The sequence below is a fragment of the Xenopus tropicalis genome, chromosome 2 (assembly GCF_000004195.4).
Source record: "Xenopus tropicalis strain Nigerian chromosome 2, UCB_Xtro_10.0, whole genome shotgun sequence".
Taxonomy (NCBI): Eukaryota; Metazoa; Chordata; class Amphibia; order Anura; family Pipidae; genus Xenopus; species Xenopus tropicalis.
The window spans coordinates 9,594,734-9,608,653 of NC_030678.2; the positions used below are offsets into that span (position 1 = coordinate 9,594,734).

General features: G+C 43.6%; 1 protein-coding gene across 2 annotated transcripts in view; it reads left to right on the forward strand.

Moving 5' to 3' along the window:
• The window catches only part of zbtb21 (zinc finger and BTB domain containing 21), a 16,245-nt gene extending 4,458 nt beyond the window's left edge, over positions 1-11,787 (forward strand). The window contains 1 exon segment of one of the 2 annotated variants that reach the window (NM_001097230.1): positions 5,866-11,787. In NM_001097230.1, coding sequence (NP_001090699.1) covers positions 5,880-8,972 — 3,093 coding nt within the window. In that variant the 5' untranslated portion in view covers positions 5,866-5,879 and the 3' untranslated portion in view covers positions 8,973-11,787. 2 annotated transcript variants of the gene reach the window in all.
• Positions 11,788-13,920: the final 2,133 nt, after the last annotated feature.

The window sequence follows — 13,920 nt, forward strand, 5'->3', positions numbered from 1 at the left end:
CCTGTTTGAAAGCAAACATCCCGTTGGCTGCTATGGGTGAGAGCAGGGACACATGGTGAGATTAGTCGCCTCGCGACAAATCTTTGTTGTCGCAGGCAACTAATCTCCCTGCAATGCCATCCCACCGGCTAGAATGTAAATCGCCAGTGGGATGGCATACGCGGCGCCGAGATTTGCTGAAGTTTCCTCTCAAGGCAAATCCCGGCGCCACTTATGCCATCCCACTGGCAATTTGCATTCTAGCCGGAGGGATGGCATTGCGGGGAGATTATGGGTTACTGCCCCTGGGAAAATGTAGTGACTTTTATTCCCCCTTAGGGTGTTATGTAATAAAAGTCACTAAGTTTGCCCTGGAGCAATAACCATTGCAACCAATCAGCAGGTAGAATTTACTGGTCACCTGTTTAAAAAACAAACATCTTATTGGTTGCTATGGGTTACTGCTCCTGGGCAAACTTAGTGCCTTTTACACGTATTACATAACACCCTAAGGGGGAATAAAAGTCACTAAGTTTGCCCAGGGGCAGTAACCCATAGCAACCAATCAGCTGGTAGAATTTACTGGTCACCTGTTTAAATAACAAACATCTTATGGGTTACTGCTACTAGGCAAACTTAGTGCCTTCTATTACATAGAGGGGATAGTGCTTTAGGGCGAAGACACACAGGGCGATTAGTCCCCGGGACTTAAGACAGTAGCGGCGACTAATCACAGCAACTTTTTGCCCATAGACTATAATGGCCGTCGCGGCGACTTATCGTGCGCATTTTCGTTGCGCTGATTAGTTGCCGCAACTTTTTGCCCATAAGGGTGAAGACACACAGAGCTGCTTAGTAGCAGCTACTTGTCACGGCTACCAAACGCCAGAAAATCCCCTTCCATAGACAGTACTGAGAATTGCCTCTGCTAAACACACAGACAATTCTCAGTAAATGATCAGCATTGTCTATTTCTGTAGCTGCTACTAGTAGCTCCGTGTGTCTTCACCCTTAGGGCTCTGGTACACAGGGAGATTAGTTGCCTGCGACAAAACTCCCTGTTCGCGGGCGACTAATCTCCCCGGATTGCCATCCCACCGGCGAAAATGTAAATCGGGTACGTGGTGGCGCGATTTCAGTGAAATCGCGCAAGTTGCCTCGAGAGGAAACTCGCGCATGCCATCCCACCGGCGATTTACATTTTCACCAGTGGGATGGCATTTCGGGGAGATTAGTCGCCCGAGACACAGGAGATTGTCGCGGGCGACTAATCTCCCCGTTTGCCAGAGCCCTTAAAGGAAAAAGAAAGGTAAAGTCACTTGGGGGTGCCAAAATGTTAGGCACCCCCAAGTGACTTTAACCGCCTACCTTTTACCCCGGGCTGGTGCCACTGTCAGGAGAAAACAGCACCAGCCCGGGGTAGCTGCCGGCGCTTCCTCCTTCCGGCTTCGCTGCGCGCGCATGCGCAGTAGAGTGAAAAGCCGAACTTAAACATTTAAGTCGGCTTTTTCGCTCTACTGTGCATGCCTGGCCACCGGCAGTTTAGGAAGTGGAAAGCGGAAGGAGGAAGCGCTGCGCTCCAGGTGCCCCGGGCTGGTGCTATTTTCTCCTAACAGGGGCACCAGCCCGGGGTACAAGGTAAGCGGTTAAAGTCACTTGGGGGTGCTTAACATTTTGGCACCCCCAAGTGACTTTGCCTTTCCTTCTCCTTTAAAGTTATGTGTAAATGTAATTGCTATTGAGAGCAGCATTTGCTCAACTCCTGGTTGTTACTTTTTAAACCATGTTGCAAAGGTCGGTCTCCCCCAGCGAGTCAGGTCTGTCAGGCTGCTGCCTTGTGTTACATTGTTTCAGGGGTCAGTCTCCCCCAGCGAGTCAGGTCTGTCAGGCTGTTGCCTTGTGTTACATTGTTTCAGGGGTCAGTCTCCCCCAGCGAGTCAGGTCTGTCAGGCTGCTGCCTTGTGTTACACTGTTTCAGGGGTCAGTCTCCCCCAGCGAGTCAGGTCTGTCAGGCTGCTGCCTTGTGTTACACTGTTTCAGGGGTCAGTCTCCCTCAGCGAGTCAGGTCTGTCAGGCTGCTGCCTTGTGTTACACTGTTTCAGGGGTCGGTCTCCCCCAGCGAGTCAGGTCTGTCAGGCTGCTGCCTTGTGTTACATTGTTTCAGGGGTCAGTCTCCCTCAGCGAGTCAGGTCTGTCAGGCTGCTGCCTTGTGTTACACTGTTTCAGGGGTCAGTCTCCCTCAGCGAGTCAGGTCTGTCAGGCTGCTGCCTTGTGTTACACTGTTTCAGGGGTCAGTCTCCCCCAGCGAGTCAGGTCTGTCAGGCTGCTGCCTTGTGTTACACTGTTTCAGGGGTCAGTCTCCCCCAGCGAGTCAGGTCTGTCAGGCTGCTGCCTTGTGTTACACTGTTTCATACGCCCGAGCCCCCAAGGCAGGGAATAGGAAAGGACGGGCGAACACTACATCTAAAAGCAATTATATATACAAATAAGTCGAAAACCATTGCAAATTTGTAATGAATGTATATTGCAAAGCTGCTTAGAATTATGTTTTTTTTTTTTTTAATTAGGAAAAAATATATTTTGGGTTGACTTGTTCTTTAAAGTGTCTGCTCTCTTCCCCATTCAGTAAATTCTTGTCCTTTAGTTCTCACTTTTCCCTCATTTTCTTCTTATCCTCTCCCTTCTTAGTTCTCTCCTTTCCCTGAGTCCTATTTCCATGTACCCCCCTACTCCTGACCCCCATAGTTCTGAATTCTTCTGCTCTGTTCTCGCTTTATCCTCTTCTTTTGTCTCCCCCCCCCCACTTTCGCTGCTTCCGTGCACCCATAACATTTTCTCTGTCTCCCCCTGTACAGTTTCCCTTTTCTTTTATATGACCCCCTTTCTGTTTGTTTCCCTGTCCTCTTTGGGGTACAGCCGGAGTCAACCCTTCTTTTGCTACAGTAGGACCGAGCATGAGCATCACAAGTGTGGGAGTAGAATGGCATCAACTTTCCTATCATTTCTCCAAATGGGCACATAACCCCCCAACATTTGAAAATCAGAAAGAGGGACATAAAGATGTGGTGCATGCAGCACAGCAACATTTTTGACCACACCCACTTTGTGGTCACCCCTCCTCCAAACACATCCATTTATAAAAAAAAAAACATTCTTTTTCTGCAGTTGGAATAGCAGCATCAGACGCATAAAGTGTAGAGTGAAAAGCCGACTTCTGTTAAAGTTCAGCTTTTCACTGTACTGCACATGCGCATGCGAGCAGGGAGGAGGAAGCGCTGCAGCTACCCCAGGCTGGTGCTGTTCTCTCCGAACAGGGGCACCAGCCTGGGGTAAAAGGTAGGCAATTAAAGTCACTTGGGGGTGCCGAATCCTGCAAAAAAAGCCCAAATCCCTAACCGAATCGGGGATTCGGTGCATCCCTAACACATTGTGAGCAGTAATACCCACAAATATCAGCCCAGCGTGACACAACAAACCTACAGGAGATAAATTAGTGCCATGTTTCCAAGGGGCAAAGTTAGCTGGTAGTATTTTCCCTACCCACCTGTTGTATTGTTTTGTTTGCTGCTGTAAGGTCCCACTTCTTCCTTAGGTATCTTAGAATCCTGGCCGAATCCCAAACCGAATAATGGATTCGCTGAATCCCTAGTTAAAATGTTGGAGTGGGAATTTGGACTTCATGCTTGTACTCCTGGGTTAAATAACGGCAAATGTTTTGTCAAATATGCGTCTTTATAATACCGTAATTAGGGATATCTGGCCTTAATGTGTGCTGGTCAGACCCATTTGTAATATAAGACTTCTAGGGGGGCATTTATCAACATTTGGATTTTCTTGGTTTTACGGTTTTTTCGAAACCACGACTAAACTCATTTCCATGAACGTCAGTCATTTATCAAAAGATCCGAATTGAAGAAGCACAAGCATTAAAAAGTTGAGTAAAAAACATGAAAATCGCGGCTACAACCTTTTTGTATTCTCATACAAAATCCAGCCAAATCTTCCAATTGTAAAAGGGACATCTGCCATTGATGACTTCTACAGGATCTCGACAGGCTGTAGATGGAATATTTTTGCTTTCGGACTTGTTTCGGTTTTGTCGCTTAATAAATGGCAAATAAACTCACTTTTTTTTTTAGCAACAAAATCAAATTTTGGCGTAAAACCTGAACCGAAAAAATTGAGTGTTAGTAAATGCCCCCTATAGTGTCTCCTGTGTCATAAAAACGTCAAGTAGCAGCAGACAAAATTTAATATTTCTAGGAAAAAATTGCAGACAAAAAACAGCTATGCTTAGTAAAACAGAAACGTGTGGTCTGGAAACCAACTTAATTTTCATACTTTGAATTATTAGACCAAATTTGATGACTGGGAAACTGGGAATCCCCTCTCTGCCTGGAATTCCCTCGTAAACAGCAAAAGGTTGGGTGCTTGGGAATCCCCTCCATCTGTGATTGCATCAAGTAGTAACGTAATAGCAACAGAAAGCTGTGAGAAATAGTGGGGAGTATTGATGAGCAAAACAAGTCTATACTAGCCAGGAGAGAGTGGTTATCTAGTATCAGGTTGCTAGTATGATTGAAGTGGACATGCAAGGAAGTATGACTATGAAGATTCTTATTAATCCAGGTCTTGGACATCTAGTAATGTGTCGAAAATGCAACACTATCCCCTTACTGTAAGTAATTAAATCTAAAGCAGCTGGACTTGCTAAGTAATAATGGAATAATGATTACTTAGCAAGTCCAGTCTTCATATGCTGAGGACTTCCCATACCAGTCAGTTGAACTAAAGAAGCTGATCGGATGAGTAGTGAAATGTCTTCAATGATTACTTAGCAAATCCAGTTGTTTTAGATTTATTTATACTAGATAGACATGTTGGAAGGCAATTATTTGCGGGGTACACTCAGAACACTAGGGATTGTGTTGGGCTCGTCTGCAGGGAAGGAAAGGCAAAACCTGGAGGTGAGGAGTATTGTGTCTCCTGTTGTGTTCTCACCACTGACATATAAGATGGTGGTGATGGAAATCTAGAACATTAGGAAAATTATGCTCTTCATTTTATGTCAAGGAAGATATTGGATGTTGGATTGATATGGTTTTAAGTAATATTGTGTAGTTAATGCTTCATTGTGGGGTTTATACACTGTCATAAGCAAGGTCCACTAACCCATCAGCAGTTTGTTTTTCTTCTAACTACATCTGGGAATCACATACTGATTGGTTGATGTGAGTTACTGGAAAGGTGGAAATTTTCTACTAAAATTCTGGTAATTTTACATGTAATTTGGGCTGAACTTGGTATCCCGTTTGGATTTCTGAAGGCTAGAATAATGTACACCAACATTCAGTTATCCATTAAAACCGTTTCATTGGTGTAAACTATTGTCTTGTGAATGGAATTATTATCTCAGTGAGGTTTAGGGTACGAAGGGACCCCCAGGGGAATTTACTGCGTTCTCTCCCCTGGCAGCGAGGAGCTGGGAGGGAGAACACAGAGACGGAGGGCAGACCGGGGGGAACTGGCAGAGGTAGGAGTCAGCGGGAGTCTGACGAACGGAGCGTGGGAGACGGGAGGGTGGACGGACGGATGGAACGCTGGGGGGGATGCTGGATGCAGTAGTGGGCCACACAGTTTGATGACGGGGGGTGGCGGTGGTCGTGGTGATAGCAGTCTGGCCCCCCCAACACTCTGAGGGGCCATGATATGGCCCCTTCCTTAAGAAGTTTGTGGACCCCTACTTTAGAATATCACTGCCCTATAAATATTATGATTGCATAGACATATACATTGTATTCTCTTGTTTCTCTGTATTGTATATTATCTTGTCTGTAAAGTGTGAGAAGGATAATAGTTTAATTCAAGTTGTTTTTGTTTTTCCAGATAAGTCTAACAGAATGGAAGGACTCATCCATTACCTAAATCCAGAGCATGCAAGCTCCATGCTAAGTGCTTTAAACGAAGAACGCCTGAAAGAAGAATTTTGCGATGTTCTTCTGATTGTCGGGGACCAGAAATTCCGCGCTCACAAAAATATATTGGCTGCTACCAGTGAATACTTCCAAAGCCTGTTCACTGAAAAGGACAATGAATCCCAAACTGTCTTTCAACTAGACTTTTGTGATGCAGATGTATTTGAAAACGTTTTGAACTACATATATTCCTCATCGATATTTGTGGAGAAGAGCAGTCTTGCAGCTGTACAGGAACTGGGTTATAGCCTGGGTATCAACTTCCTGACAAATATAGTTTCCAAAACGCCGCAAACACCTTTTCCTTCCATTAAAAATGCAGAATTTAAAGAAGAGGATGAAAGTGGGTCTCAACAAAGAAGCGTTATTGTTTGTCAGAACCGAATTGAGGCTCAGGAGAGAGACATTAGTCATTTGCACCATGACAAAAGTCGTCCTTTAAAACCCTCATTATTGCCTCAAGGAAAGACACATGGAAATAGGCCGCTCATGAGGTTATCAGAGCCACCAAACAGTTTGCTCTCTGAAAGAAAATGGCGTAACTCTTATGTCTCAGATGATCAAGGTATAAGCAGATCGGTAAAAAGAAAATCCACTTTGCCTCAAAAATCATTTCCCAGCCTAGAAAGCAATGACAAGCCTGGCATAAGTGGATGTTTGTTGAGAAATACATCTGAAACATTTGAGAAGCAAATGTTAGCATCTGTACCACCTTCTTACTCATCGTCGGAATATCCATATTCCAGTTTAATAAGAGGGAAGGAAAGTGTTCCAATTAAAGAGGAAGAAGAAGAAAACGTGGTATATTACTCTAAAGTTGGACTAACTTCTTCTGCTGGGTCAACGCATCAAAACACTGATCGTAGTGGCCCACTGGTCAAAAGTCTTCTTCGAAGGTCTTTATCTATGGATAGTCCAGTCCCGGCATACTCCCATTCTCCAGATTTTTCTTTAGAGGGAACATCAGCAATGATCGAGAACTGTAACAAGGCAGTGGCAATTGCAGGTTTCCATAACCAATCAAAAACAGATCTAGATCTAGATGCCAGAGACAATGCACAAGAAAAATGCAACTTAAAAATATCCTTTGTATCTTCCAAACCACACTCCAGGGAGTCGATACCAGAAAAGGATGTTCACATAAAGAAAGAACCTGGTAGCCCTCCTTCAGAAACAAGTGAGATATTTAGGGTTACAGTGGGAGACACTTCACAACCTTCAAATAGAGATGTTCCTATTAAAGCCGAAGAGACTCCAAATATAATAAAAATGCCAATTAAAAGAAAGCTTCAAGCAGACAGACGTATGCTGCCATCTAGAAGAGTCAAAATGAAATCGGCCATCTCCCCTGATGCTACTCTTGAAGAAGGAGCTTTGATTTTAGATGCTGACTCTTCCGACTCAGAAAGCAGCAGAGAGCTCTATGGAGAAGCAAGTGAATCAAGACAAAATAAAAAGTTCAAGTGTAAACATTGCCTAAAAATATTTCGGTCAACCGCTGGACTCAATCGCCATGTAAACATGTACCACAACCCAGAGAAACCGTATGCCTGTGACATTTGTCATAAAAGGTTTCACACAAACTTTAAAGTATGGACACACTGCCAAACCCAGCACGGCATTGTTAGGAATCCATCTCCTGCCTCGAGTGGCAGCACTGTATTGGATGACAAATTTCAACGAAAACTAGTTGACATTGTAAGAGAACGAGAGATCAAAAAAGCACTTTTGTTTAGGTTAAGGCGTGGCAAACAGGGCTTTCAAGGATCTTCAGGTAGTCCAGCACAAGCCCTCCGAAGAAGTCTACGCTCAAGATCAAAAAGCTCTTACATATGTAACCATTGTGGCAAATCTTACCGCTTTCTCTCTCAGTTTAAACAGCACTGCAAGATGCACCCAGGGGAAAAAAATCCATTTGGGAGCAAGGAAAATAAGCCCAAAGCGCCTTCTCCCCCAAAGAGCCCAGTGGATAACAAAGAGTTCTTCAACTGTCGACTCTGCAATGCCAAATTTCCATCTTTTGTCGAGCAAGGTAACCATGAACGGATGTGTCGAAATGCAACACTATGCCCTTACTGTAGTCTTCGATTTGCCTCGCCGGATCTAAAAAATGAACATGAAAGCAAATGCGAGTACAAGAAGCTCACGTGTCTCGAGTGTATGCGTACTTTTAAGTCTTCTTTCAGTATCTGGCGGCATCAGGTGGAAGTTCACAATCAAAACACGATGGCTCCGACAGAGAACTTTTCCTTGCCGTTGATCGATCACAACGGAGAAGTAAGGGCTGCATCAAGGATGAGATCGTTGGCCGAATCAAGCAAAGTGAACAGCTTTCTTGCTTTGAAGGAAGACGGAATTTACAGTGATTCGTCGGACCATATGAACTTCGATTCCGAGGACTCCAATTGTCTGCCCGAGGATCTCAGCCTTTCAAAGCAGTTTCATGTTCAGGTCAAAGAAGAGCCTGCAGACGACATGGAAGATGGCAGCGAATCAAACTTTGGTCACAAAGAAGATCTCTCCGATTCTGAAAGGGGGGTGTGGGCTTGTGAAAAGTGTGGGAAGATTTTCACTGTGCACAAGCAGCTGGAGCGGCATCAAGAGCTGCTGTGCACTGTGAAACCATTCATTTGTCACGTATGCAACAAAGCATTCCGAACCAACTTTCGCCTGTGGAGTCATTTTCAGTCACATATGCCGAATGTGGATGACTCTTCATTGAAAGAACCTGAAGCTAGTGCCCCTCTAAGTTCCCCATCGCCGCCACCTCCTGCACCACCACCACCTCCTCCTCCACCACCACCTAAACTTCAGCCTGCAGTACAGCCCAGCTGCACAACATACCCCGAAAAAATAACTTCTCCAAAAATGTTTGCACCTCAAGAGTCGGACACTCTCTTTTATCACGCTCCCCCCCTTTCAGCCATCACTTTTAAAAGGCAGTTCATGTGTAAACTTTGTCATAGGACATTCAAGACTGCCTTCAGCTTGTGGAGTCACGAACAGTCACACAATTAAGGTTCTTTGAACGCTGGTGCTAAATACATTAATTTGTATGAAATTCTTATTACCACTTAGAACAGTAGCCTCTGAAGATCTTCACATCTGACCAATTTTTCTTGGTGTTAGATAAATCAGATGATGTGCAGTTACACAGTCTAATATGTTGTCAGTTTAAGGTGTTAATAATCAATGGGACAGATTCAGTTCAATGAGAAAAATGAAGAAGAAACTGGAACTGAATTCGGAGAAAAAGTTATTCTTCTGGAACTGAATCTGTTCCGCGAGTCCTTCGGGCCAGATTCAGTCCAATGAGTAAAAAGTTCTCATGGTTTATGAAGTGAAAACTTACGTACGAGGTTCAATTTGAGAAGAAAAATACATTTTCTCCCAATTCAGTTTGTTTTATCCCCATAGACGTCAGTAGCTTTTTGAGAAATGTTTTTGTGAATCAAATTGAATCTCATGTGATAAAACCTTTTTCTCACTGAATTTAATCCGGCCCAATATGTTTTTTTTTCCATATGCATGAACTCCTGTCCCTTTCCTAGTCCTCTTTTTAAAAAAAAAGTGACTATTTGTGTTTTTTTTATATTATTTTATATTGGGTTTTTTTCCCTTATGATTGGAGGTGTGCACAGACTTAAACGTATTAGGCATCAGTGTGAATACACCGCGATAAGGGCATTTAAACCCCAAAATAAACTTTGGCATAATGAAAGAAAATGTAACTTTATAACGTGCATTCATTATGAATTTTCAGTGGTTTTATCTTTATTTATTTATAATTGCTATTGAAAGCAGTATTCAGGAGTCATTTACGACAACCCAGGGCAGAAGCAAAGGTCCCCATACACGGGACAATTGTAGCTGGTGATATCGGTCCCTTGGACTGATTCAGCTACTTATTGGCCCGTGTAGGGGCAGAAACGAGGGGCATGTCCGACCAATATCTGGCCTGAAATTGGCCAGATATTGATCAGGCAGGTTAAAAGATTTAGTCGGATCGGGGACCGCATTGGCTTGTTGATGCGGTCCCAGAACCTATTGCCCCATTGCCGCCATTATTATTATAATTGGCCCTGGGGCTAAACGACCGAATTAGCTTACATGTTCCCCAATATCGGCCACCCGTAGATGGGGAAATCGGGTGAAGATCTGCTCGCTTGGCGACCTCGCCAAGCGAGCGAATCTTCACGTGTATGTGCCCCTCAAGAGCAGATGGGAGGGGGATGTCTACATGCCTTCCCTCGCTTGCCCCTCATGAATTCAGTGCCAAAAGCAGGCCATGCTTTATTCACGGAGGACAGGGCTGTAAAGTCGTTATATAAATCCTTCACCTAATTCCTATTGTACAGGTATAGGACCCGTTATCCAGAATGCTTGGGACCAAGGGTATTCCGGATAAGGGATCTCTCCGAAATTTGGATCTCCATAGCTTAAGTCTACTAAAAAAAAAAAATCAATAAAACGTTAATTAAACCCCATAGGATTGTTTTGCATCCAATAAGGATTATTTATATCTTAGTTGGGATCAAGTACAAGGTTTTAAATTTCTATATTATTTGATTAAAATGGAGTCTATGGGAAACAAGTTTTCCGTAATTCGGAGCTTTCTGGATATGGGAACTCATACCTGTACCACAGACTCCGACTCCAGGTACCAAAAATTGCCTCCTCAATTTATGGTAACCACTAAATCCAGGTACCAAAAATTACTTCCGAGTCCACAGCTCTGGACTGTGAAGTCGGTACATAAATCCTTCAACTCTGACTTCTCAGTTTATGGTTCCCACTGCTCCAGGTACCCAAAATTGCTTCCGACTCCACAGCTTTGATTGAGGCTGCTTCAAAATGGACAGCAGAGACCTGTGGCAATTCAAAAATAGTGGAAGGCAGGGTGCGAAGTGCAACAAAAAATGATTTTACATTTTGTGCCCTGCCTTCCTCTTGGTAAATGAGCCCTGACAATAGAAAGGGAGAAAAAAGCACCACTTTTGATAGCAATTCCATTTACAAATAACGTTACAGCCGCTGAAATTTTTTTAGAAATATTGAAAATTTGCTTGAAATTACATTTTGTTTCATTAGGCAGAATTCATGAATTTATTTTTTTTGTTAATATCCCCTTTATTTTCATTTTGTTTTTCTTTTTACCAAGTAAAAATTTTGTAAAGCTCGGATTTGGATTGCCAAGAACGCGGGTTGTGAATATTCTGTTCAGTTTTAGTGAAGAGATTGCTGATAAGGAGTTTGGGGGATGCCTACCCAGCAGCCACTGGTTTTTTTCCCTATTTAGGAGTATATATATTTTTTAACGTGTACAATTTATTTTCTTTCATGAATAGTGGCAACTGAGTTTCTGTGAAAATGTTCATTTCATTATCATGATTTATTTAACCTAAAACCTGGAATAAAACTTCTCTCGATCCGAAGGTAACATTAACACTTAATACTCTGGCGCAGATCCGTACTAGGTTTACTCTCTAGATAACTACGCTGTGTGTTGGCGCCTTAATCGTACGCTCATTATTATTATTATTATATTGAGGGATTAAATGTGGAATCTGACCCTCAACTTTCCTATTGGTTATTCTTAATAATGCCCCAGAGTGGGGCGATTCTGGTTGCAGCGTTCCAACGTTCACGTAGCGTTCCCTGTTATAGATATAGGACTGCTGCTTTATTTATTATTCGCTGTTCTCCTTAAACATTTTTGAAAAGGAATGATAAAAATAAGACGAAAATGGGTAAAAAAAGCACAATAATTGCTATAACAATTTACATAATGTTTGATGTTTAAGTATTTCAAATTAAACATTTTTGAATGAAAGGATGGAGGTGGTCATTCATTTTGCTTCTAAGGCTTCCTTATTTACAGACCCTCGACAGTGCTTGTTAAACTGGCCATTCGGGCTGAGGAAAGACACCATTCGGGCTGAGGAAAGACACCATTCGAGCAGAGGAAAGGCGCCATTGGAGCAGAGGAAAGGCGCCATACGGGCCGAGGACACGTGCCATATGGGCTGAAATCCAATAGGATTTCACAGCTCGTATGGCTGAGGAAAGGTGCCAACTTGGTACCAGACCGATTATGGGACTTTTCTGACTGCAATCAATATCTAGACAAAAATTAAGCAACTTTGATAATCCCGTCAGGCAAGGACTGCACTAACCAGCTTCTTATATGCTCCTCTGCCAGAAGGTCATTATGATCCAATTGTTGGCCATGGGGCTTAATGATTGGATCAACCAGGGTAAAGATCTGCTTAAAAGTTGAACTCATTACACAAGTCTCTCTTAAGGGGAAAAACCCACAGAGAGATTGCGGGCAACAGGCTTTCCACTGGCAATTGAAGTCGCCGGTGTAAAACCCTTCGCATCGCCTCTTTTTCCGAAGCTGCCTGCAGGAGAAAAGTTCTCATGACTTTGGATTACCGAAGCAATGCGAAGGGCTTTCCACTGGCGACTTCTACTGATGCCGGTGGAAAGCCTTTTCGGAGCAGTTTGTCACCCACAATAGCAGAGATCTATCGCAGGTGACTCAAAAGCTCCGTGGGTTCTTACCCTAATGCGCATCTCCTGCTTTTGACTGAAGGACAATGGTAGAGGAGCCTCCGGCTTGGAAATTCATCTGCTGTTTGGGTTACCAATTCCCTTAGCAACCAGGCAGCAGTTAGGTAGCCAAAATTAAAAGTCAATGGGAGAGTTCATGAAATGAAAGATGAGCATACACATGAAGATCCACTTGTTTGGATAGATCATCTGTGTCTTGGTACAAATCTAGCAGATCCAAATGATCCGATTGGATTATACTGTGGGAAAACGGGACCCTTCATTCAACACACAGCAATTGCAAACTGTCTTGAGTGCCCCATACCAATAAGTTGGTCTGGAAGGGGCAAGTTGGTAGCATAGGTGTTAGAACTGGAGGCAACATATCCCTGCCCAAATTTTTAACCCCCCAGTTCCAATTTTAATTGCAGCAGCTGAGTGAACTGTACCTCCACCATAACACAGCTGTGGGATATATATGTTCTTCAGTCATTGACTCCAGGGACCACATTTGGTTTAAGTAAACCTTGGGCGCTGGGCTATTCTCAAAATGCAGGTCCCACAGAGAATACTGCAGTAAAGTTTTTGTAATATAGAAGGCTTTGAATAGGCTGTACGTCAGGCCCAGACTGGCAATCTGTGGGTTCTGGCAAATGTCATAGTCACTGTTGGGCTGGTGGGGGGCTGTTTGGGTCTTGGTGTATGTGGAATGCCAGGGCCTATTTTGAATCCCAGTCCAGGCCTCCTATAGATAAAGTAGAGATAAGAAAACAGTAGGACATCGAAGGGTTACATGATGGAATGGGAGTTTCAGAGTAAACAGCAGGAGAGCATCACATCCAAGAAGGTAAAATCAATCAACAATCATTTTACATTGACCTACCAGTTCCAGCGTAGGAGTTTATGCACCGTAAGTTAATTACATCAGGTTTCACATCATGCAGAGTGGGCTATAGCCAAAGGGCACACACTGACGCATAGGATGTAGGCACTGTACGTACGGAGAGATGCTTTGTTGCTTATGGTGCACATATAACTGGGTTATGTTCTATATGGTTCTGTGCGGGAACAATCTCAGGAGTTTCTCCATCTCGTGCACAATGGATTTATATTTGGACGGGTGTGGGAGATAAGAGCATTGTTACTGCTTGGTCTCTCACTGTGACCCCTGCCATGGCCAATAATTCAGCAATATCCCATTATGTGTAATGGAGTGTGTCCAGCAGGTCGCGGTAGACCATGGGGGAAGGGGGTTCCTGTTCTATGTTATGATCTAGAAGCTGTACCACCTTGATATTGCTTCATTGCAATGCTGTGTTTGCACATACAAATACATGGGTTATCCTTCCAATGTTTGAACCTCTAGTTGAACTAGCTTACTGGATTATAACACTTCCCATTGCCCACCGAT